The sequence below is a fragment of the Apus apus genome, chromosome 1 (genome assembly GCF_020740795.1).
Source record: "Apus apus isolate bApuApu2 chromosome 1, bApuApu2.pri.cur, whole genome shotgun sequence".
NCBI lineage: Eukaryota > Metazoa > Chordata > Aves > Apodiformes > Apodidae > Apus > Apus apus.
In genome coordinates, this window is record NC_067282.1 from 94,230,737 (window position 1) to 94,256,564 (window position 25,828).

At 37.0% G+C, this 25,828-nt stretch overlaps 1 protein-coding gene across 2 annotated transcripts in view; it reads right to left on the reverse strand.

The window, feature by feature from the left end:
• SCAF4 (SR-related CTD associated factor 4) overlaps nt 1-25,828 on the reverse strand; it is a 46,266-nt gene that overhangs the window by 15,875 nt on the left and 4,563 nt on the right. The window contains exons 2-16 of one of the 2 annotated variants that reach the window (XM_051608909.1): nt 19,535-19,618; nt 17,468-17,512; nt 16,415-16,576; nt 14,007-14,142; nt 10,983-11,122; nt 10,272-10,448; nt 9,822-9,922; nt 9,274-9,321; nt 8,021-8,129; nt 7,518-7,685; nt 6,351-6,439; nt 4,760-4,950; nt 2,849-2,949; nt 1,703-1,816; nt 870-1,026 (exon numbers count right to left, since the gene is read on the reverse strand). In XM_051608909.1, the coding sequence (XP_051464869.1) occupies nt 870-1,026; nt 1,703-1,816; nt 2,849-2,949; nt 4,760-4,950; nt 6,351-6,439; nt 7,518-7,685; nt 8,021-8,129; nt 9,274-9,321; nt 9,822-9,922; nt 10,272-10,448; nt 10,983-11,122; nt 14,007-14,142; nt 16,415-16,576; nt 17,468-17,512; nt 19,535-19,618 (1,822 nt within the window). The remainder of the gene's footprint in view (nt 1-869; nt 1,027-1,702; nt 1,817-2,848; nt 2,950-4,759; nt 4,951-6,350; nt 6,440-7,517; nt 7,686-8,020; nt 8,130-9,273; nt 9,322-9,821; nt 9,923-10,271; nt 10,449-10,982; nt 11,123-14,006; nt 14,143-16,414; nt 16,577-17,467; nt 17,513-19,534; nt 19,619-25,828) is intronic. The other variant, XM_051608910.1, reaches the window with a different exon arrangement.

Consider the following 25,828-nt stretch of genomic DNA (forward strand, 5'->3'; position numbering starts at 1 on the left):
TACTATTTAGAATAAACACCACCTGACATGGGCAAAATGGACCGAATGATAAAACTCTGAAACAAGGTTTCAGTAACTAGACAGCACATCAAACGATGGTTAAACCCAACACAGTCACCTAGAGTACCAATTCAAAGAACTTAAGGTAATTTCAATTTTTGTTGCATTAATTTAATATTACTTTTAAAATCACAACAGCCAGCACACCAGCGACTCTATATTGATTTGAAGCCTGTAACTGATTTGAAACTGTTGTTATAACAAATATAATTTTCTTAATGCAACCACAGAAGCCTGCTATTTTCACTGCTTACATACAAAATAACGAGAATTCTGTTTAGGTAACTATAAATACAAGACTTGCTAAAGGAACTGAAAATGTCACAAGTGTGAAAACTATAGGCACTTGTTTTAGATATTAGGCAGTTGCTGTCAGCTCAGCTGCTACACAAGTACTCCAAGGCAGGCTCCTTTGCTAGGGCTGCCGAGCACAAACTGGGAAGGGGGGAGGAGACAGGGACAGGATGGGACGATGACAACCAGGCTGGCTCTGGAGCTAACAAGTGTAACACACTTGTATCATGCATTACTATCAAGGGCAAACACCAGCACAGCTGACAGGTCACCTGGTATCCACGTGCATTTTTAGCTCAGCCTCTTGCAACACAGCTGCACAACTCCTGATGAGGGGCTGTCATTCACTGCTTACAAACTCTCTCCAATCTATAGGCGTTACACATGCTGCATTTCCTGACCATTTTCAGGATTTTATATACACTTCAGAGTCAGGAAAGTCAGTTACATAACTGCAGTACACCAGCACAAAAGGACATTTTTTAAAAGCTTTTGAAGATGGAGCAATACCTTACCTGGACTAAGAGTTTCGTTGTCCAACATTCCTCCTTCACAGAAACTTTCAAGATCTTCAGGTTTCACTTTGTCCCATGGTATGTAAGTAACACCTAATTCTACATCCCAATACTGCTTGTAATCTGGCTTTATTCCTTTATTCAAAGCCCATGCAATCTAGGGGGAAAAAAAATGCACGTGGTCAGTAAAATGTTTCCGTTTTAGTTCTTGCAAAACAGCATTTTGATTTGAGGCTAAAAAGCAAAAAGAATACTCTGAAACAGCAAGACAAATAGGTTAGAAATAAAACTCTGACATAAGAGGGTTTTTTAAAGCAGACTTAGTTCTTATTTCTTGGCTTGACTCCTGCAAGCAATTTGTAAAATTTCTTCAGTTTCTTCAAATATTCCCCAATCACTAAGATTAATTCTATTTCCCTTGAGAGGAAAGCATCACACTCTAACATGGTGTTCTACAAGAGAACTTCACTAATAAAAGCTTTCTTCCTCAGTTATTAGTGTTCTTCATAGGATTACCATAGACAATTAAACTCAAGTTATAAGACAAATAACCAGCAACAAGAAAAACACAGTTACAGTCCACTGTAAAGACTAAAAGGACACAATTTTTGTTGGTTAAAGAGACAATTATTGGCAGTCTTTAATTAGTCTGAGTTCCATTAGTCACATTATAGAACAGGAAGAATACCTATCAATAAAAAAGTGATTCACTCATATAAATTTACAGAATACACCTCTAGAACACACAGAAGTCTAAAATACCCCAAAGTCTAGAATAGATTAAGAAGGATTATGGTAATTACAGTAACAGCTCAACATTTCCCAAGAAGTACCTTTATAGATTTCTGATTGACTTTAAAGTTTCCTCGGCTCAGTTTCTGTAGGGCACGGTAAGCATCTTGTCTGTGAACCATTACAATATAGGCACATCCTCTAGGCGGTATCATCTGTTTGTATTTGAGGAAAAAAAACATTGGTTTTGCTAGCACGTGAACAAAGCAATATACAAATGTTCAATTACAGTAATCTGGAACGTCAGCAGGTGTTGGTGTTTCATAAAGGACTATGGAATTATGAAAAAGAATAGTAGTTTAAGAGGCTAAGACAGGCTGTATCTTCTAGAAATAAAAATTTCTGGTAAGTTAAAAGCAACTTCTTACGTGGAAAGCTTTAAACTCCATTCCACGTAAGAATATGGGTGACTGTTGTACATTTAATCTTCTACAGTTGTTCAACAGTAGTGTTCACGTAAATGCTGTGGTAGTGAAATTAGCTACTCTGTCAGAAGATGACACTCTAGTATCCCACTTCATTCCTTATGATACAAGGTGCCAACTGCACTTTCACACTCATAGTTTTATCTCTAGTTTTGTAATAATTTTTTTGTAATGCATTTGAGAAAAAATTTCTACGTTGATTTATAAAATTTGTGAATAGCAAGAAAACTGCAGTCACTTCTTTTTGTTTAAATTTTATACCTACCAAAACAGCTATTATTTTTATATATAAAATCTTTAAATACAGGAAGGCACAACAATTGTTCTCCATGTTTTTGACTAAAATGATGGAAGAGAAACAAGCAAAAGAAACAAAAGCACCAGAGAGTCCACATCTCTCTACTCAAACAAAATGGTGCAGACAAGGAACTCAGTAGCACAGTATGTATTCCGTACCCATCTCCTCAATAGCCCCTTCTCACTTAATTCTCTCCAGAGAAAGCACGATTTTTATGAAAATGGTAATCTTCTCTATTATCCCCAACAGCATTTTTAAATTGCAAGAAACTAAGTAACTGCCTTCTTGTTTTTCTAAAAGGTGGCCAAATTAATTTTCATGTTAGAAAACACAACCATGTATGAAATGAGAGGTCTTTGACTCTTTTGAATGTATAAAAAATAAAGCTGTCTTAAAACAGTTTGAAAAGACTTTTTCTAACCAAGGCATATTAAAGTAGCTTACACTGTATCGTTTATACTTACATTTATTGATTCAATTGGGCCAAACTCCTCCAAAAGACTTCCAACATCTTGTTGAGTTGTCCTTTTGTCAAGTTGTCCTACCCAGAGCGTAGTACTACAAACTACAACCAAAGTTAACACAGACTGTAAGAGAACTTGGTAATACATGGCACAAGACAAAATGTCAAATTAGTAATTTTAAAATAGTCAGTTGTTCAAATGAGAAAGCCAGTTAATATGAAAATCTAAATCTTCAGGAGCGTTTGACAGAAACCTCTTTTTCTTGTCTGCCTGGAGCTGCATTAACACTTTATGTCAGCAACTACACCAGAATTACTGTTAGAATGCACTCACTAAGCAGCTCTCTAGTTAACTAATACGGAAGAAACCCACAAGTTCCAACGATCATGAGCTTTGCAAACCATCATAAAAAGGAAGAAGATGCTTTGTTGCTAACAATGCTAAATTTAGGATCTCAACACACACAGTCGATATTTTGCAACAAGGTAGCTCACTCTGCTCAACATGAAATCCAAGCTATGGGCCACCATTCCAAGTTGCGGATGGTGCTTACTGGCAAGATGGTAATTATTTATGGCAAGACACCCACTACTAGCAAGATTTTCTTCCAGAATGTGGCAACAATTGAACTACAATGATCAAACTTTTAACCTCTTCAGTGACTAAAGTGACTATTCAGTGCAATTTCTTTCTAGAGTTAAGTGAAAAATTATTGACACAAGCTTTTTCTTTCAGGAAAGACTAAGCAACATGCTTGTCTCATTTCATTCTTCCAAGGAAACAAAAACAGCAGATGAGTTCAAAGTATCACATTCACTGAAAACTATCACAGCAACATTCAATACTCATCTGTGTTTTGCCCTCTAAGTGAAGTAAAACTGCAATCCCCAGAAAGCATTATGTGACAGAACCTGGAAGAGATGCTGGCAAAATCTTAACCCACTGCCATAAAGCTTTAAATGAGCAGCTATTAAGTCTTTGCATTCCTTTTAAACTAATGGTATTGTCATTCACAAGGCTTTGACTAGTTAAAACTTTTCTTTTTTATATAAAAGGGACAAAAACTAATGTTCTCCTTTCACTTGATGATTCTAGAGAAGTTTTCACACTTTCCAGTAATATAGAGAAGACAACACTACATTTTCTTTATAAACACAGGCAAAGCCAGGATTATTTCAGAAATCTGAACATTAGCCTGTGTATTTTCCAGGTCAAAGCTCCCCTCCAGGTTTGAGACACACAAAAAAATCAAATCATCAGAAAATACATAATATATATTGTGCTCTATTTCTTGTTGCTCAATCTGCTTTACCTTATATGTGTTCAATGAAAGAAAAGAAAACCATGGTGTTTCAGCTTTTTCATCCCTAATTTTACAGCCAAAATTATTTCTGACTTGGAGATATTATAAAAATGCCAAATTGTCTACTACAAGTAAAGGCAGTACAGGGATGTGTGGTGAATTTAGTTGTCACCAGCTTATTGACAGTTCAGAAAATAAATCACAGTACAGTTTACTTCTATTTTGTTTGGATGAGTCTTGGAACCCATATCAAATAGCAATAAACCCAAGAAAAAGGAATAAAACATTTTTAAAATAACACATATCAGATTATCAGTTGTCTTCTGGGACATTCTGAGCAGGTATCGTACACTGAATGAAGTTAAGTGGTCAAAATTAAATTTATAAAAATAGTCTAATAGATACAAGCATCTATTTGTCTTATTAGCATTCCATTTTACATAGGCATAGAATCTTCACCTTCACAGAACTCTGAAATTTATTAAAGAAAATACTAGGCACAGGAAAAAAATTCCACATATAAATCAGGAAGATGTCAAGCACCTGAAAAACAGCATTACAAGAACTTGCAAAGTTACATTGGCAATGAAGAGAAAGAACCAACTTACCACTAACAGTTTCTGACTTGTTTGGTGGGAGGCCTTTTAACCTGCGTTCTCTATCCCTCTCACGTTCACGTCTTTCTTGTGACCGAGACTTTGGAGAGTGTCGGCGTCTATCCCTGGATCGCGACCGAGATCGTCGATGACGTGACCTTCGAGATCGGGAGCCAGATCTTGAACGTCTCCTTTTAGGTGACCTAGTTTAAACCAACAACCACTAATGTTCAATCTTTCTGACCCAGACATTGACAGATACACAACTATTTTAGATAACTATTTAAATAATCAGGCAAAAGTTCTGCCAGTAAAAAAATAATATAAATAAATAACAGTTAATTCATATGCAGTTAGAACTAGAAAAAATTATTGCAGTAGCTTATTCATGCACTCCACCTGAACAGTTGATTATTTTTCAGTTTCTTCTATTAATTTTGTATTGAAGCTGACTTTCAAAACTATGCCCGTGGCAGCACAGAAAAAGGTGACATCTGCTTAAGTGAGGAAAATGTTTATTGCTTTTACAAAAGAAAGTTAAAAAGGAGATTTAAAAATAAATTCTGCCAGTGAAATTGTATTTCACATCATGTTCAAGTTCTAAACCAATCAAGGCCTGGAAGAGAGAGTAAACCTTCAAAGAAGTCATATGAAACTTGGCAAAAAAGAAGACTCGTAACTAAGCAGATAGCTTTGCTTTAATCCTGGAGCCAGATTTGTTAGGTCAGCTGAGATGTGTGAAATACTGCCTCTATGACAGGCACACCGACCGGATCATAGAATCCTTCATAAGAGAAGTGTCCTTAAAGCACAGACAAAATTAAACTATCATATTCTGCTTCCCTAACATTTTTCCAGTATTAACAGGAATGGAAGTTACTCTCTGCCAACAAGAGAGAACTGTACAAATACTCAGTTTTCATTATAAGGCAGATGACTTTCAGAGGTTCACAAGTCTTAAGACTCACTAATCTTGTTTATCATTACCACTGCACTGAAGCACATACAACATTTGTCTGCATTTATAGACAACTCCCCTCAGAGGTAAGAGATCTCTTCCAGAAAGGAAATTCAAATAAAGCCCTTGACAATTTTTATTTTACCAAGAAATTTCACTAGTGTTGTCCAAATGGAGAATAATACACAGACAGCAATTTATTGTAATTGCTCCCTAGATTAAACTGAAATGGACTTCTTAGCTACATGTGTATTTTGGCATTTAGTCATAGAATGCAACTTGTACAGCACAACTGGGCACTCACAAGAAATGACCTCAAAGGCAGTATGCTGTGCAGGGCACCTAAAAAGCCAACTGAAAACGCATGTAGAAAGACTATGTCCTAAAGCACTGAAAAATAGCTCCACCAGTAGTTCAAGGAGTAAGAACCTCTCCGAGTGTCATCTCTTCCACCCCATAGTAGATTTGTCAGCACAGAACCTGATTCTCTGAGCTTCAGATAATCAGTGTAACTGTCCTTAGTACACATACAGAATTAGTAAAGCATTTTCAAGTCTTTGGACACGACACACTGAAGTTCCTTGTGTTAAAAAACAATACTTGATTTAACATATACCCTCACTAAAAAAACTTCCACTACTTTACCTTGATGCAGATCTAGATCTTGACTTTCTGTTGTCAGAAGCATGACGTTTTCCCTCTTGAACAACAGGAGGCTGCTCTACTTCCATATCCTAAAATGTTAAGATGATGGATGTTATGGGTGAGTAGCACAAACATTTCCTTTCATTTTATGCCTAGACTAAATTACGTAACAGCACTAAAATTATATTGAATATTCACAAATGTGAAATTAAAATGTAATGTAACTCTCCTCAGAAGCATTGCCATAACTTTGTAGTCACTAACTGGGAGGCAGTCCAGTATTAAATTAACTTAATACAACCAATGCAAAAACACAGTAAAAATAATTTACACAAAATTCTCATTTTCAATTTGCATATTTTTAGTCAATTTCCATACAGCAATACGTAGAATCCAAGATTCAACAGACTTCAAGACTAACACACTAACTACAAAGATACTCTCAAGAAGTGTCCCTTCAATTCATGTGGAAAGCAAGAAGTTATTTCTAGAATCTATGACATCACAGTTCACCACATAAAGACAGCTTAGTGCCATGTCTTTCTCATTTTAGGACTTCCTTTTCTTGGAACAAAAGAGGTAAATACAGTTAACTTTTTTTAAAAAAATACAGCCTCATAAATAGGCTTGCTCTTTTCTTTCCTCTTACTAGCATCAAACAAACAATATTCTCCAAAAATCTTAAGAATGAGAGAGGTGTTTACAAACACTTTGATTTTTTAGAAGTTTTACAGACTTCTGAGTCCACTTCCAATATCTCAGTGATCTATCACTCCCTTAAAACTAACTTTTCCAGATATTTTATCTCAAGAATGAGATTGCATTGTTAGAATTCCAAGGAACAAAATATTCCTGAAGCATAATGAGGATAAGAAAGGGAGGATGAGGGAAAATGAGGAGAGGAAGGACAAAATGCAATCCAAAGTCTTTCACAAAAGGAAGCATAAAGCATCCATATGCTGGTTTTGCTAGACTTCTGAAATACCAGACTTGTTATGCAGCACTGCAGTTGTCCAACTTTTCCTCAGATGACCTACCCTCACAGTCATCTCTAGACACAGTTATCATGAAACTTCCTCTCCTGAACAACAGGATACACATTTGAGAAAGACAGATATTAGAGCATTTAAGTTAGTTCATTGCTATTAAAGTTAGTATATTCCTCACCTGCTGATGTGGTTTCTGCATGTGTGATTCAGCCTGTACCGGAAAGGGAGACTGAAAAGTTTGCTGCACAGGTGCCGTTGGTGGAATCACAGGCTGAGCCATGGGTGGAAACTGCGGGGTAGGCAGGAGACCAAAACCTGACATTTGCCCATTAGGAGGAAGTGGAACCTTTGGAGCAGAAACAACATAGAAACTTCCAGTTAGGAAAAAAAAATTACATTAGCTTTCCCAGTTGTCTAAAGTAAAATTGTATCTCTGCTCCAAAGTCACAATAAATGACCAGAAGCCCGAGAAAGCCTGAAAGCAGGTCAAGCATTTAGTGTATAAAATAAAAATCTTGTTCTTGAAACAGAGAACTAAAATATGTTTCTTGGTAAAGGTGGAGGGCTTAGCCATATTCACTCTTCATGAGGAAATGCCACTTCCTTACTTCTCCACCGAAGGAAAACAACAAAAATCTAAAACACACCACAACAGTGGACAAGGGAAAATCCTCAAGTTACCTGGTGACGCATTGGATCCTGTTGTATTCCTATCATTCGCTGCTGAAAAGGATCCATATTTGGGAGCTGAGGAAAAACTGGCTGTTGTATAGCTTCTCCTGGAAATCCACTAAAATCAGTAATAATTTGGAGAGACAAGTCAGTAGATAGACAGATTATGTGCCTTTATTTTACATATTTCAATACACATTTACACTTCTTTCCTCAAAAATTCAGACAGCAAAATTATCTTTATTATATTCCCACTTTCTCTCTAAAAGTGAAAACAAAAGGAGAAAGAGTGGCTTCCTTATCTTTCCTCCACTGTAAGAGTAGTCCTTTAGCATATCAAGAAATGTTACATAAAGGTTTAAATCTCTATTCCCCTTGTAAGATATTGCTAAAAATCTCAGTTTATGGAAAATTTTCATGTAGGTTGTCTGCCTTAGGATATCTTTCTTACTTTCCTGTTCCCTTTATAAGAACAGAAGAAGTAAGCCTTTTCCTCATAGAAAATAAATTTGCCATACTTTTGCTGGAAAAAATCCCACAACTTTAGTCTGGGAGGAATTTAGGGCAGAGGAGAAAGGGATATGCATATCACAGAAGGACTACAGTAATGCCATTCACTTCCTGATTCAACACACAGAATGGACAGTGCTCAGGGAACCAATGAGGCCTGTGCATTTAACAGGATCTGTTTACAGAAGGCAGTTTGTGTAAGGAACTGAATGGGTTTTCATGAAGATAAAGGAATTTCATGGTAATGTGAAATGGAACTTTATAATATTATAAGACACAGCTGCCATACAATTCAGATTATCTGGACAGATCAGTTTTTCTTATAGAGTATTACAGATTTTGAGAGTCCAAAATGAGACTATTGTGATCCACTCTTCAAAACCATCCTACACACCTAGAAGGTAATAAGGACAGAGGCTTTGGAGTGCTACAAACAAAACATGAACAGCCTGAAGTGCCTAGTCCAATGATCTCTAATTGGGCAGACACAAGCAGTTCTCACATTTGATGTACCTTGTCTTTCTGTACTCCAGAGTTCCATCGGTATTATAGGGAAATATACTACCAATTTACTTAAAAGGCATTTTACTTAACTAATACTTGTGGAACACTGAAGTGTTCAAGGTGACAAACACAGTAAGAAAGCTAACAAAGTTAGTTATTCTGTTTGAGAGCAGGGTTTGGATGGCACATAGAGAAAGTAAGACATCAGGCCACATACTGAAACAGGGAAAAAAGAAATAGTGACTAACCCAGGTATTGAGCACCATCCAGCCTGTGCACTGAATGAGAGAGGGGTCCTGTGGAAAAAACTAGTATGCGATCATGTAATTTAAGACTTCATCATAATGTATACCAAAAGGGAAACAGGAGCCCAAGTTAGTTTGTGTGGGTATTTAATGTTTGAGAACGTACAGCCACAAAGCCATTTTTTAAAATAGTTAAAGCTATCACAATGTTTGGAATAGCATCTTTTCCTCAGCAGCAAAGCAAACCAGCTGATTACTAACAGTGCCCTGACACATTCAGTTGTGCAACAAAAACATGGAACTCATCCTGAAACCACAACTGAGCTTTTCTCCACAGAACACGATTCCTCAATCGACATATCAAACATACACCAAATCACCAAAGCAAAAAGACAAAAAAACCCACCCCAAAACACCAGAAGTTGTTAATGTTTTAACTTTGGACTACAGCTGCTCAGCACTGAAGTAACTTGGAATTTTAATCACCTTTCTAACTAAACTAAAGATTTTCTAGAACAAAGATCTGTTAGTTTTCGTGACACAAAACTTACAAAGCTGGCTGAGAAACTGAAGAAGAAGGAGCTGAATCTTCTTTCTTTGAATCCTCCACTGCTTCTGGTTCATCATCATAATCAAACCGATCTAGCAGTTTCTGAAAGAAATTACATTGAGCCAACTATTTTTTCAGTATTTTATACAACAAGGAGCCAAAATATCCTTATTATTGAAGTCTTACTATCTATCTAACAGTCCTGAAATTAAACACAAGGTTAGATTCAGAAAAAAACCACACTATATTTTAGTACACAATAAACAAAATGTCCAAACCCAGTTTTATTCAGCTTCAGAAAATGCAAAGGTTGTAAAAAGAGGAAGCCCACCTTTAAACAGAAAGAAAAAAATTGCACCATTTTTCTACTGGAAAATGGAGGACATTGAGGTACCCATCAGTCTTCTGCTGAACTGAAAAAATTAAACATGCAGAAAAAATTAAGACTTACTTTGTCAAATGAAGTTTTTTGCTCAGGTGCTGGGAAAGTAGCTTTTTGTTCTGGTGGTTGTGCTGCTGCAGTTTTCAACTGAGCAGTAATAGCTTGAACCTGAGCCATCACAGTGTTATCTATGACCGGTGATTGGGGTTTTTGAGGCTGTTGAAAAGTCTGAAGAATTTGCTGAAGCTACAAAAAGATATACAGCACTAAGTACATAGTCTTATATAAATATGTATTATTTCATGAGTTGTAGGATATAAGTGCTATATCAAACCAGAATATGGCACAGGATGAACACCAATAACAACCCAACTAAACTATGGTGAAGTTTCAGCAAGACCAAGAGTCAATTTTTCAATACTTCAGTAACAAAATTCAGCAGATCCCAAGATTTCAATATTCAGGCCTTTCAACACTGCAAATATTTAAATGGACCAAATAATAAAAGTCAACATTTTTTTTGGTATATTCTGCCTGTTCTTGATACTCTGTAACTGCATCAATTCAGAACTAATCCTTTAGGAATAAACAGCCATAATTACCGGACAGAAGGATCACAGAACAAATACTGACATTAACTCTTATAAGTTTTCCATTTCCACTTAGGACCTCCAGGAGGCTTTTTGTTTTGCTTCAAATCAAAGACATTATTTGCATCATTTCCCCCCCTCAGATAATATAAAAACTGAAGTTAGAAGGGAACCAAATATTAACAATTACCTGTTGTCCTTGCGTTGTTTGAAACAACTGAGCTACAGCTGCAAAGGCATCAGAACTGGGCAACTGTGGCACAGTAGGTACTGAGTTAGCAGTAACTTGAGGGGGCTCCGAAGGAACCTTTGCTGGAGGGGGTGGTGAACCTGAGTTTCACAGAAATCAAAAAAGCTCCCAGTTACTCCAAAATGTTCATTTTACTCTTCAGTGCATACACCTGCCTCCTCAAAACAACTGCCTATTTGCAATACTCTATTTAACCCAAAAAGTCCTACCTACATTACCCCAACTGCATATCCTATTAATTTCATTTTGCCTTTAACTGCTCTCTCCATTTACTGTTCACACCTGTGCATTATATACAAACAGAAAGAAAACAAAGAAAAATGGCCTGAAAGCTAGTCCAGCATAGTAGTTTAGATCACAATTCAACTTTTAGAATTGTAAAATTTTAGAAAAGCTAGAAACTATTACTTAAAACAGTGTTAAGCAATGGATATTAATGCACTTAAAGGGCTCTAGAGGGCTGGAGCACCTCTCCTATGAAGACAGGCTAAGAGAGTTGGGCTTGGTCAGCCTGGAGAAGAGATGGTCTCCAGGGACACCTTATAGCAGCCTTCCAGTACATGAAGGGCCTACAGGAAAGCTGGGGAGGGGCTTTTTAGAAGGGCATGGAGTGACAGGATGATGGGTAACAGCTGAAAGAGAATCAATTTAGGTTAGATACTAGGAAGAAATTCTTCACTGTGAGGGCGGTGAGACACCAGCACAGGATGCCCGGGGAAGCTGTGGATGCCCCCGCTCTGGAAGTGTTCAAGAGCAGGTTAGATGGGGCTTTGAGCAACCTGGTCTATTGGGAGGTGTCCCTGCCCATGGCAGGGGGTTTGGAACTAGATGATCTTTAATGTCCCTTCCAACCTACACCATCCTGTGATTCTATGATTCTAAAATGTTAGTTCTGGTTACAAAGTTCTAGACTCATTCTTCTGGATTAATATTTCAAATCAGTCTTGGATCGTTTTAAGAGCAACTGAGTTTCTCTTATTATTTTGTTTTCTAGCAGCAACTGAACTTTTGCTAAAATGTCTGGTAATAAAGTTTTTATAAAATTTTTTCACAGAAACACCTTTTCTCTGACAAGGACTGTTCATATGCCACTTTTACAAAGGCAAAAGCCAAACCTGCATCTGATAAGTAAATCCTACCATAAAAATCAGATTGTACTAATTCTCTCAGGAAAAGACTCTTGTTTCCACTAAGCTTTATTAAAACTGAGATCACATTTTAAGATACCATATTAGTTTTGTCTACACATGCAGCTTTCCTATTCTCTCTTCCTTAGATCACAATGCCTTTTTTTCAGGAAACATTTTGCCATTATCAACTAAATTAGCAGTAACACCATCAATTCCTACTCACTTTGAGCAATTAACTATTCTTTAGCAAATGTATTTTGATGGACTACTATGAAATTTACAAAGGAAGATGGTTAAGAAAACCCCAGAGACAGAAAATTTTACAGTTTGAGACACTAAGCAAACATTATAGCAACCTCTTTAAAGCCATTCATCTGTTTGCAGTTTAAATAACTGCAGTGTTGACATGCGGCAAGCAGAGACAAACATGTTGAATAATATTTTCCCAGAAGTCAGATGCTACATAAAAATACTGCAAAAAGATACATGATTGTTTTTAAATACAAGCTAGCTCTCAAATTTCTTCCTGTATATATTCAGAAGGATATTTGCCTGCTGAAGGGAGAAAATTTGCATTATTCTTTCTCTCTTTTTTTGGCTAGACAGACTTTGTAGCATTATGAGGTTCAGTTTCACATAATGCATTAACATATTTATTATTATTCATTAGTATCTTTATTTTGGGGCAAAATTATCCCCTCTGGTGCATCTGAATAACTTCATTGAAAACAGTAATTCCATACATGAAAATTTATGCAGAAGTCACCCAACCTGTTAGCTCCTAGTGATGAGAGAAAGATGGAAAAATAGAGCCACTCACCTGTCATACCAGAATGAAATTGTATAGCCACCAGTTTGCACCCAAGCTCAGATGCTAACACATTCCCTGCCCTGTCATATTTATCAAACATGTCAATAGAATACACTTTCCTATATAGCATTGGAGATCAGTTCACTTATGCTAATGTGCATCATTATTTTGTTGTCTGTCACCACACCTTACACAATGCACTACATTATATGCTAGTCCTACTCTAACATACATGAGTGCAATAAATAAGGACGTTACCAAAGCTAACTCTGAAATAGTGAGTGCAAACTCAAAAGAAGGTCCTGCAGAGAAAGAGAGAATTGCAATATGCACATTCTTGTCCACAACTCTGTAACCTCAGTTCCAGCTTTTTATGTGGCATAAATAGGTCAGCGAAAATACTGTGGGCAGGCTGTCATTACTTTCCACTTTAGGTCAGTGGTTTTTAACCAGAAGCCTGTGTAAAATTCTACTGCCAGGCATAAATTTACTGTTCAAGAATATGGATTTGAAACACCAGTTAAAATGTGTTAAAAGGCTGCATACTGAAAGAGACTGACAACTACTGCTTTCACAAACTAAGCTGATTCAGAGAAGACAAAACTCCTGATGTAAAATCATGCTTTAGTTACCCAGATTCTAACACTAAAAAAATGACAACAGAATTACAAAATTGAGAAAAAAACAGAAAAATATTTCAGACCAAACAAAAAAAAAACCACAAACTTTTTTTTTTAAGAGGGGACCTTGAAGTAATCTCTAAGTGAACTGTGAACGTATGTATGCACATATGCATAGACAAGATATAAATTTCAGATATTTTCCAAATAAGTGTTCACATTCTGATAATTTCTGAAGTTCAGTATCTGCATTTATTTAGAATAAGTTCAGCTGCTCCATGTAATTGTGACAATAGAGTTTATTAATATGTTACTGTTGAAACTAGCAGTAGGTGCTTAATGTGAAAGCAAACAAGCTATTTATCATTCGCTCTTTTAAAAGAAGTTATAATGTCATCCATACCTTCATTATTAGTAGCATTTTCTGTCATTGGTGCAGTGGCACTAGTTCCTGCTGCCATATCCAGAAGAGGTTGAATTATTTCTATTTTAAATACTCCATTTTTCTGCCAGAGGTTCAGGACACGGACTATTTTACTCTGTTGAAACACAAGAAGTATCAATGCTAAATACAGCTTTTCTAATTCACAAACTCCAAATTTATCTTCCATACACTGAGAAGATCAGTTTGAACATCACAGGAGTTCAACATCATCAGGCATACCTACTAAACAAACCCTCTATTATCACATAAGCCAGGAAGACCCTTTAGATGGTAAAGTTCAAAATTGCCAACTTATTTTACTATCCATTTCAATACAAAGCAATTAGTGTGATTTTTCTAAATTTGTCTGTCCAATCAGAAAATTCAGGTTTGAGACACAAAAGAGGAAATTACATCAGCCCCACCACTTCTTCACAGATGGTCACAAAGTGGTGAACAAACAATGCAAAAAGAAAAACAAAGAAAATGAAGATAAGCTGCAAAACCCTAATGGAGAGAGGGGCAATGAGACCATAAAACACTAGAACAAAGCTTTAAAGTTAAACAGAAGATAGTTTGCTGGAATTTTTTTCTACTAACCCAACCAATTCTATGTTGACACATGGAAACCCATCTCCATCATTATTCAAAAGATCAGGAAAGCAAGTGGAACACATTCTAACCGATCACTACAGAAAGATTAAATTAGAACCTCTGATTGTCTGCTGTTATTTTAAGCTTGTTTCTTTTTTTAACATTAAGAACGATGAAGCTCTCAGGAACAAGCTGGAAATCAGTCTTTCCTTCTTTAGCCCAGTATTAAATAATAATACCTAAGTAGATGTCCTGCTTCAGTTGGATTGTGCAAGTGGGTCTAAGTTGGAATACATGTTACACTGACATACCTATCCTTTTTGTATCCATCATCTGACTTGCACACAAATACATTTAAGTATTTTTCACTTCTACAGTTGCTGCTAAGAATGAACTGATTCTGTTCCTTCTTGCTTCAACAATAAAATTCCTTACTGTGACTCAAGGTATATACACCCATCTGCACAAATGCATGTATAATTTCATAAGCTAAGTGATTAAAGAATTTCATAAAACGTTTCTATGCTGAGGTCAATTAGAGAGAAACCTGAAATGGCTATTTCAAAATAAGATTTTGGTCTGAAAATCAGCTGACTTTTAAAACAGCAGCATCTTTTGGTTTTGGGTATTCTCTCTCCCCAAAAGACTTCAAAATAATATGAAGGCCAAAAAAAAACCCCAACAACATAAATCTAATACTACTGTTTTAAGTAACATATTAATCTTACAGAAAAGACTTAAAAAAAAAAAAAGAGTGTCACTGTCTTTGGATATCAACTGTAGTCATTATGTATCTGCAGACTGGGATTTTTGTTCAGCAACTTGACATTCATTAAAACAAGTATGTTATAAATAGTATTATTCCCCTAGTGGAAAGCATCTTAATTATTTTAAGTAAGGTATCAGGTAGTTCCATAAAGGAGATGGTCAGTCTAACTCATTTAGATTAACAAAATGGCAACGGCAAAGAGAGAAACAAGAAGGAACTGCTCTATTTCACTAGGGTATTAACCCAGAAGCTCCAGAAAATCAGATTCAAGGCCTAAAGGTCTAAATGTTCCACATTTTAAAACTACAGAGCATCAAAGACTTTCAAAAGTTTTGGGAAAAGTAAGTTAGAAAGAGTATTTTGCTCTTACAGTACTATGATTAAGGAAAAAAAACAAGTAGGTGATTTTCTGGGAACTGGCAACTTCTAAATGACACACCTTGGGAGTTTTTAGAAATTGTTCTGACACGGGGCATAAAAGCTATCTTCTGTGGAAGCAATCTGGACCGTAACACATTCAGGATACTTTCTGAGCATCTGTTCTATCAGCACAAACAGCAAAACTAAGAAAACTATGGTCTCGAATCTTGATAATGGCAACAAAATTCTCAAGTATGGGATATATCAACATGATGATTTTCTTAGAAAATATTTGAGAGCAGAACATTTACTGCCAACAACAACAGAGTTTCTCCTATAATACTTTATAACAGCACCTTCCACAGAAAGCCTTCCTGAAAGGAGTCTCAAGAACAGAAATTTTGGCTTAGTCACACACACTGTTGAAGTGTCCACATAAGCAAAACAAAACTAATTAAGTTAGGCAAAATAAAATATTTTAATCAGAACTTCCATTTAACTATCACCACCTTTGATAATCTTTCTCAGCACGTCTTAGTATTTCATGTAACAACATACACCACCACTGACAGAGAGTATCATGGAATCAGCTTTCACACAAGTGGAAACACCAATGCAGCACTGTTATCAACAAGTTACAACACTTTGGCAAACATAGCTGTACCTTGTCTTCAGATGGACAGAGATACAAATACTGGAATGTGGCAGTAATATTTTTCGAGAATCTTGGCCCAAAAACATCTTTGTCTGTTCCAAACTGGTGACGAGACTGACGAACAATAGAATCAATAACATACAATCCAGGGACTTTATATTCCGGTTTGCACTGAAAACATAAAGGAAACTTTCCATTATGCAGTGATACTAACAAGGTAACATGCGTTCACTCCAGATCCTTACACAAAATCTATACTTAATATACTTGGATAGAAAACAAAACACAAACAAAAACCATATTAATTTAGTTTATGCAGAATTCTCTTAGTGCTTTACTTTTGTTTTGTTTATAGAAATGGAAAAGAGAAGAAAACAGGCTTTCATATTTGGGACAGAGAAAATATACCTGGATAGCCTAAAGCAGCCTTTACCTTCCCAATCACGGCCTTTGAACTACCTTCAGCTTGACTACATGTGACTTTAAGAACAGGTCCACCATATTACAGTACAGGCTGTTACAGCTCCACTATCAAGCCCACTTCACACGCAATGCACTGAATTACTTCCACAAACTCTGTTCTCCAGACTTCAATGTAAAGTCCTTCTCTTTGGAAGTCTCTGAAGAACTCTGAATGAAAAAGAGTACTTATCCTGTTCACTCAGAACTTACTTTTAGGCAGCACGATGGTTTGGTTTTAGCAAGCATTACATTCTAGCCTGTTGTTCTACATGCCTAGGCAAGCATGAAAACTGTATTTCCTGAAAGATATATTATCTCAGCCAGTGAAAATTAATTTTATGTTCAGTACCTCCAGTTTCCTCCCCAGCTGCTGGATAGAGGAGGAAGGGGGAATATCACAATTTTTTTTCTCCCCTTCTTATTGTACTACAGAAAACAAAACGTGATTATACAGATACCAAAATGTGTAAAATGCTAACAATACAACCTACAATCCCTGAATAACAGAAACCTTTCTGGTTATTTACTAGCATTAGTAATGGTATCTAGTAATAGATGCAGACACTACCTTATCAGGATATTATTATTTTTTTTTTTTACCTTTTTGATGAACTTCTCTACAATCTGGACAACATGCTTGTACAGCTGGAAAATAAATACAAAAATTAATTTCTCATCTACTCAACAGTGACTCAACATTTTAGAAGTATTTTAACTCTTTGTGCTTACTACCATTTCATAGAATCATAGAATCCTAGGGGTTGGAAGGGATCTGGAAAAATCACCTAGTCCAACCGCCCTGCCAGAGCAGGGTCATCTAGAGTACATCACACAGGAATGCATCCAGGCGGGTTTTGAATGTCTCCAGTGAAGGAGACTCCACAACCTCTCTGGGCAGCCTGTTCCAGTGCTCTGTCACTCTCACAGTAAAAAAAAAAATTTCTGATATTTACCTTAAACCTCCTATGCTCCAATTTGCATCCATTACTCCTTGTCCTATCCCTGATCATCACTGAAAAAAGCTTAACTCCATCTTCTTGACACTTACCCTTTATGTATTTGTAAACATTGATGAGGTCACCCCTCAGTCTCCTTTTCCCCAAACTAAAGAGACCCAGCTCCCTCAGCCTTTCCTCATAAGGAAGATGTTCCACTCCCTTCATCATCTTTGTGGCTCTGCGCTGGACTCTTTCAAGCACTTCCCTGTCCTTCTTGAACTGAGGGGCCCAGAACTGGACACAATACTCCAGATGCGGCCTCACCAAGGCAGAATAGAGGAGGAGGAGAACCTCTCTTGACCTACTAACCACACCCTTTCTAATGCACCCCAGGATGCCATTGGCCTTCTTGGCCACAAGGGCACACTGCTGGCTCATGGTCATCCTCCTGTCTACCAGGACCCCCAGGTCCCTCTCACCTACACTGCTCTCCAGCAGGTCAGCCCCCAGCCTGTACTGGTACATGGCGTTTTTCTTCCCCAAATGCAAAACTCTACACTTGCCCTTGTTGAACTTCATCAGGTTTTTCCCCGCCCAAGTCTCCAGCCTGTCTAGGTCTCTCTGAATGGCAGCACAGCCTTCTGGTGTGTCAGCCACTCCTCCCAGCTTGGTGTCATCAGCAAACTTGCTGAGGGTACATTCTGTACCCTCATCCAGCTCGTTGATGAAGATGTTGAACAACACCGGTCCCAGCACCAACCCTGAGGGACTCCACTAGTCACAGATCTCCAACTAGATTCTGCCCCATTGACTACAACTCTCTGACTTCTTCCTTTCAACCACCTCATGATCCACCTCACTGCCTGATCATCAAACCCATACTTGATCAACTTATCTACAAGGATGCTGTGGGAGACGGTGTCAAATGCTTTACTGAAATCAAGATAAACCACATCTACCGCTCTACCATCATCTATCCACCTAGTAATTTCCTCATAGAAGGCTATAAGGTTAGTCAAACATGACTTGCCCTTGGTAAAACCATGTTGACTGCTCTTGATGACCCCCATGTCCTTGATATGCCTAGAAATAGTGCCAAGGACAAGTTGTTCCATCACCTTTCCAGGGATGGAGGTGAGGCTGACCGGTCTATAGTTACCCAGGTCCTCCTTCTTGCCCTTCTTGTAGACTGGACCCAATCTTTGGGAAAGATTACAAGCAAAACACTGTAGTGACATGCTAAAAAGAATTATTTTATGAAGCTAAGGCAATTAAGCACAGAGAAAAAGACTCCATGGGGGGAAAAGGCAGAAACAAGCTACTCTTTCTTTCAGAAGTGTGTCAGTATGTATATAAAAGATATACTGCTTCTAAAGCATTAGTGAGAGCTTTCTGGATTTAGTTTCTAAGCAAGTCCACTATGTTTTAATATGTTACCATACACCTGCATCCTGAAACATTAAAAATTTTATTACATAGAAATCACAGCACTGTAGTGAGTGTAGCATCAAAAAGCAATGATTCAAAGAAATCAAGTTGACATTATGCTACTAGTTTAAAACCAAGAGATTATATATTCACCACCCACTTGTTTCTAGATAACATTCTTAATGCCAACTAGAAGAAAATATCCATAAAGCCAAGACTAGGAAATCCAGAGATGCATTAAAAGTGAATTTATAAAACATCACTACTGTTACAGTTTCATGTTTGTTCTATTGTACTTCACCTTAATAGCTTTAATGGCAGCTTTTGTGATGAGAATCATCTTTGCTCGGGAAATAGGAGGTTTCATCTCCATCAGCGAAAAGAGCTAAACAAAGAAAACAAATATTAAAAATGAAGTTTAAGCAGTTAATCAAAACCACAACATTTCAGACAACTGATTGATTACTGACATTCCACATTATGTAGCACCACAGAAGAGCTGGCTGCTCTTGAAACAAAGAGACTAATGGGCAAATCATTCGAGGCAATGTTGAAAGTTATCTTGTGAACTAACCCGTACTCACTGATTTACCAGATTTTATAAGGCTGCTGTCAAAGTTCCATCTGTGTCTAAAAATCAGTATCTGCTAACTTAACAGTAGAGGCACTCATGGTGTGGGAACTTGCTATATAAAACAGAAATAACTGCAACTTAATTTAAACTAGCCTTAATATATGCTTACCAAATAGAAGTATTAGGATGGCCCTACAGATAGCTAGACTGACATAAACCTGTAATTTTAAAATAATGTGCATAAAAGTATGACAATTTTCATCCACCAATGTCATCAAATTAACACTACTTTTTAAAGTTATCTTGTATTATACAGGCATTGCAAATGCCTAATGGAGATGTCTACCATTTTGTTTGCTATGACCATACCACACTACTATTATTAAAATTAACCACACCAACTGTTTTGGAGAATCCTCCACACTGAAGTCACCCAATGGAAAAATTACTTTCTCAAGGACAATGTTTCCAAAGTTCTACAGACAACAGTTTGAGGCATTTTGTGAACCCAACTTACGAAGTATTTCTGAACTACCGTAAGGATAGCTCCGGCACACTATTTCAAAGGGTTATAATCATATCAGAAGTTTATAATACTGCTATTCTGTTACGGCCATTAAGCACAAAAAGGGATTCTTGCAGTGCTAAAAATATTTTTTAAAGTCTTGCTTCACAGAAAGCATATTCTATATTCAAAACATGTAGGATACAGGTAGAATGTTCAGCTCTTCAAATCTGAAAATGCAACTCCAAACCAAAAAATCCCAAACTTAATTTTCACAAATAGCATTCACCATGACTTATGTGTTATGTGTGAGGAAATCTATTACAAAACATTTTAAAAAGTCTTGAACCTAGGCATTCAGAAAAGACACCACTCTTGTCTTTCAGCATGGACCATTGTCAAGATTTAAGGCTGGGCTGGCAATTAAACAAATGACAGATGCTCTCTTTTAACTCCTCTCCCTTCCCAGAAAGGGAAAGGAAAAAGGGACTTACAGATTGGAAATTAAACTAAGCAGCTTTAATTAAACAATACTGATGAAAAAGAAAATAATTAAATATATACAAATACACATAAACCCAGTATCATTCTCCCCTCAATTAATGGTCACGTCACTGCAGAGGCTGCAGGGCAGGCCCTGCAAAAGTTTCAGACTGAACTCCTGGAGTGGGCAGCAGATGGGAACTGGATTCAGGAACACACAAGACCGGGATCAAAAGCAGAAAACAGAAATTCTTCAAGAACACAGGTCACTGGCAGATCTTTGAACAGGCCATGGATGAAGAGAGCTTAACCCTCATGAGACGTATGGGATGGAATACTTCATTTGGTCAATTTTGGGTCACCTGTCCAGTCCGCTCTTCCCCACAGGATGGTTGCTGGTGTGACTCTTTCTCCTCTCTTTCATTTGCAGAGCACAAGAAGTTTAGTGGAACGAAGCAGTGACAGCGGCTCTGCACACCCTCCTCTAGCAGTAACTATGAACACAGAGTGTTACCAGTCCTTGAAACAGACACTGACTGAAATACATGCTGTTAATTTCAGAAAGTGCAGTTACTTAGAAGACACCTTACTGAAAAGTAAAAGTAACAAAAAGAAAATTGCTTCTCTCCTGGTTCAAATCAGGATAACCATAACTCTGAAAACATATTTCAAAAACTGAGAGAAACTAAAACTTGCATGCAGAATGGTCAGAACCAATGAAACATCAAATGAAGGGCTAAACACAAAGCTGAGGGAAGAGGGATACATTTTCCTCAAGTCCCCAGCATCACCTGAACAGAATGACAATCTTACTGTACTTTGCTCCCTGTAGAACATTTTAAGAGAATAGGGTTATAATGGATCTGAGACTTGTTTTGAAGAAACAGTCCTACAGTCAGGTACTCATAAGCATAAGTGCATACACACCAGAAGACACCAAAATCCGACACACATTTTACCACTCTCCAGACCACTCTGCCTACTCTGGATGTGCAGTGAATTCTATATACTCCATAAGCTGCTGTTATAATTTCACATCGTAAAGTAACTAGTTGCAAAACCCGCACCATTCGTTACACTAGGTTTTTATGACATTCTGTGTACACTTCTTTTCTACTAGTCATTAGACCTGGAAGCACAACTCACTTTAGCTTGTAGGATTTTTCTCTCTTCTCCAACCTTCCTTCCCATCTTACAAGCAGAAAGAGAAGCCAGGACATTCCAGTACTACTGTATAATTCCTCCTTCTACATCATAGCTTGTGGTTAGGTGCTACACTTCATTAAATATTTATTTTCTACTCTTCCCATAAATTTAACTTCTGACATACAATGTGTCTTAGTAAAGGTAGAATCATTCCATTGTCATGATTTGTACCATGCAAAAAATTATGGAGATCTTCAACATTTCCTATACAAACATTTTTTCTTTGAAATATTCTCCAGAAATCATAGGAAAATGGCTTTGCATCACATAATTTAATTTTGCTCTTCACAGTAAAGAAAAAATAGAGCCCTTGAATGCTAGCCAAAAATGTAATAATTTGCCACAAAGCAAAATAAGATAATAAAAGTAGCTTAATTTGACAGAATAATGGAAAGTAAGATGCCATTTTAAAAATCATCTTATTTTCCTATTCATTTGAAGTTTCAAGATAGCTGTGAAGTGACCAACTTCCACAGATTTTTCCACTGTCTCAGGGAAAAACACAATGCAAAAAATTAAAAAAAAAAAAAAAAGGCCAAATATTTAAAGGCAAGTAATGTGATAGCAAGACTTTCAGCAATACAAATTGAAAGCCTTACACCAATAAAACACAAGGAGTAGGCAAAAAGGAATTTACTTTCCTAATTTGATCCTTATTCCAGGAGATATGAAAGAAGACAAGTTGTCCTTCAAGACACTGGCAGCCAGATACCTTTTCCTACACCAAAATCAAATCAAGACCATGACTTTTCATTACTAATCTCTATAAAAGGCAAGTTTGAGTGCCAGAATGTTTGATTTTTAAAGCCACTCAAGCTACAAGACATACTTCAGTTAACATCCCTGCTTGCTGAGAAATCACAGTATGAACAAATAAACAGTGTCAGATAAAAGGAGAATGGTGTCTGTGAGTTGACTTGTTTTGTAAAAATTTTAATTTCTATTTTGAATTGTATTTCTTTAAAATAAGTGCAAAGATTCTTCCTGAATAAAGTCTGTGCTATTCCAAAAAGTCAGGAAAATTTGTTTTAAGAGGTAATCAAAGACACAAAAAAAATTTCCCAAAATCCAACACCCACCAAAAGATCACCAGAAGGCTCAAAAAATGAGATGGAGGGGGAAAAGAGGAGCCAAAGTTCAGACAGGCACTCCGCACGCTTTCCTTTACACACCAGAAAAAGGATCAGTCCCATATAACAAGAACAAAGAAGACATGTGAAAGCAGCACTTGAGCGTTTGTATTTCAGGAACGCAACCAGAGAGAACCAGGAAACTGGGAGAGCTCATAGCAGGACAGAAGATGACAATAAACAAGTGGCAGCAAAAAATAAAAAGAGGTGTCTCAACAGGCATCCCAAGAATGATGTTGCAAATGGGGAGGGAAAAAAAATATATAACGAGAAAGAAAGTGCCAGAGGGCAAGAAAAAGGGAAATCAGCTAGATGCACTGTAGCAGCCAGGGAGGATGCAATAACAAATTTGGTAGCAAGTCATTAATTAAAGAACATGAGAGTTTGAAACTAAGGCTAATAAGGCAGGAATAAACAAGAGCTTTAGAAGAACAGGACAGAGCAGATCACTGGAAATTACAGTTACTGTTACGGACAGCACTCTAGGTAACAGCAACAAAAACACAGTAAAAGCAAACAGGTCAGTACACAGAGGTATTTCCAGTTCAGGATGAACTACTGCTGAAACTTGCAAATTGAGATGCAAATATTTTTATATATAAATACATATACACACACATATATACATGTGTATACTATATGTGTGTGTGTGTATATGTATTTTGCCCTCATTCACACCCCCCCATCACTCTTTCTCAGAACAGCGCATCAAAACTTCGTTGCCTTTTTAAATTTTCCTAAGATATTAGAATATCAAATTAATATTTAAAGCTGATTTTTAATTTTCAATATCATAGTTACATGTGTCAAAACCATGTTTTAAAGATGGGTAAATCTAAAAGTTAACTGCCTTACTAGTTTCTTGTGGATTTCACTGTTAGAAGGAGAAACTGTTCAGTAAGATGCACAAGTGCTTTACAATTGCTTGTGTTCAATTAGACTTGGATCTTCTTTCATACACATTTCCCAAACCAATACTTGAGTAAAACCCCTATTTTCAGAGGACTGACCATCATTCCAATAATACACCTAATTCCAAAAAGGGCACCATGATCTCCTCAAGAAACAACCTACAGAGAAAAACTTACACTTTATTTTAGAAAAATACAAAAAAACTTGTATGGATATAACAAAGGCAATGATAACTTGCAGCTTGAGAATGTTTCCAATGTACTGCTTCACAACAGGAGCCTGTCACTGCAGTGTTCTGCCCTGTAAAGCCTGACCTGCTAGAAATTATTTGCTGACTATAACTGGATGTTCAGAGAAAGAAAACAGCTCCTAGATGTCCCCTACCTTCCTTCCCCATAAACTGACACCACTGGCTAAAGAAAAAAGCAGTTTAGCTCCACCTCTATTTCTACTGCCCACCGATCCCGATGCATTCACTGGTCAACAAAAACTACCCGGGATATCCCATTCACTAGGATGGGGGGTACCACCGGGCAAGAGGCAGGACAGGAAAAGAAAGAAAATGAAATTTCATTTTTACCTAAGAAATAATTAATCCAAGGACTATTCAAAACATGTACCTTTATTCAGTTTCTATAATTTTAGGAGTTTAAGAATTGTCTCCTACTATCTGCCTGGATTCTTTAACGCACAAGGAGAAACTACACAGTAGAAAAGCTTAGCTACAAAGTATTATCAAAATCATTAAAGCAAAGGTCACCAGAAAAACTTTATTATTTCAGTTATAATAGCCTCACTTGTTGAAAGTAGTACGAAAAAAACCACTCCCTTTGTTTAACACAAGCTCTAGCAGAGGATACAATTTCAATTTCCAAACATTTCTTGAACCTCCCTTCCTATATTTGAAAAACCCACATAAAAGAAGCAGCACAGATAGAAGCATGATCTACTGAAAGAAACACAGTGTTGGTTGGTCACATACAATTCCCTTCCCCTATAAAACTCATTGCTTCCTTTCCTCTTCAGGTCCCCATTCCTCCTTCAGCTACTAAGAAAAGGACAAATACAATGATGTCTACTAAACTTCTGCCACTAAGCTGTCTCAGAGGATCAATGTAAGTTTTAATTCTTGACCACCAGCTGTGAAGCATATCAAGTATTAGGTGCTGCTGAAGGTAAGAGATCACAATCAAATTCATGGCTGTCAGGCTACATTCTTTGGAAAATAAAGCAAGATTGAAATTTGACCAGATATGAACCCCAGGGAATGAAGCTAACCGAGTAGTACGTCAGCTGAGCTGTTTCTGTGGCCTAGAAAGACCATTCACAAATTCTAGATCACTGAGGAGAAACCTCTTTATAAAAGATGCTCATATGAAAATGATGCCATAAAAGTACACAGAATAGAATTCTGTTTTCTACACAAATGTTTCTTAAACTTACCTGCCTCTTAAGATAAGCTGTTCATCTCATTTCTTCTGTTACCAAGAACCTCTAATAGAATGCCACAGCTTTTAATATTTCTGAGAACAGTTCAGTCCAGAAGCAACAGACATAGTTCTTTCAGGATTACAGAGATGATGACCCTTCAATTACTGTGATAACAGTCATAAAAACAACAAAGCAACTTCCATCCCAAAAGAGCTGCTCACTCCTTCTGCAATAATTTCAGTCTGGGTCTGACAGCTTAAAAAAGGGACTAAATTTAGCATAAAACTCTAGTAGCACTCTCCTATCTTTCTTTCCCTCTACCCCACCCAAACAGCATTTGAGCTGCTGCTTAAG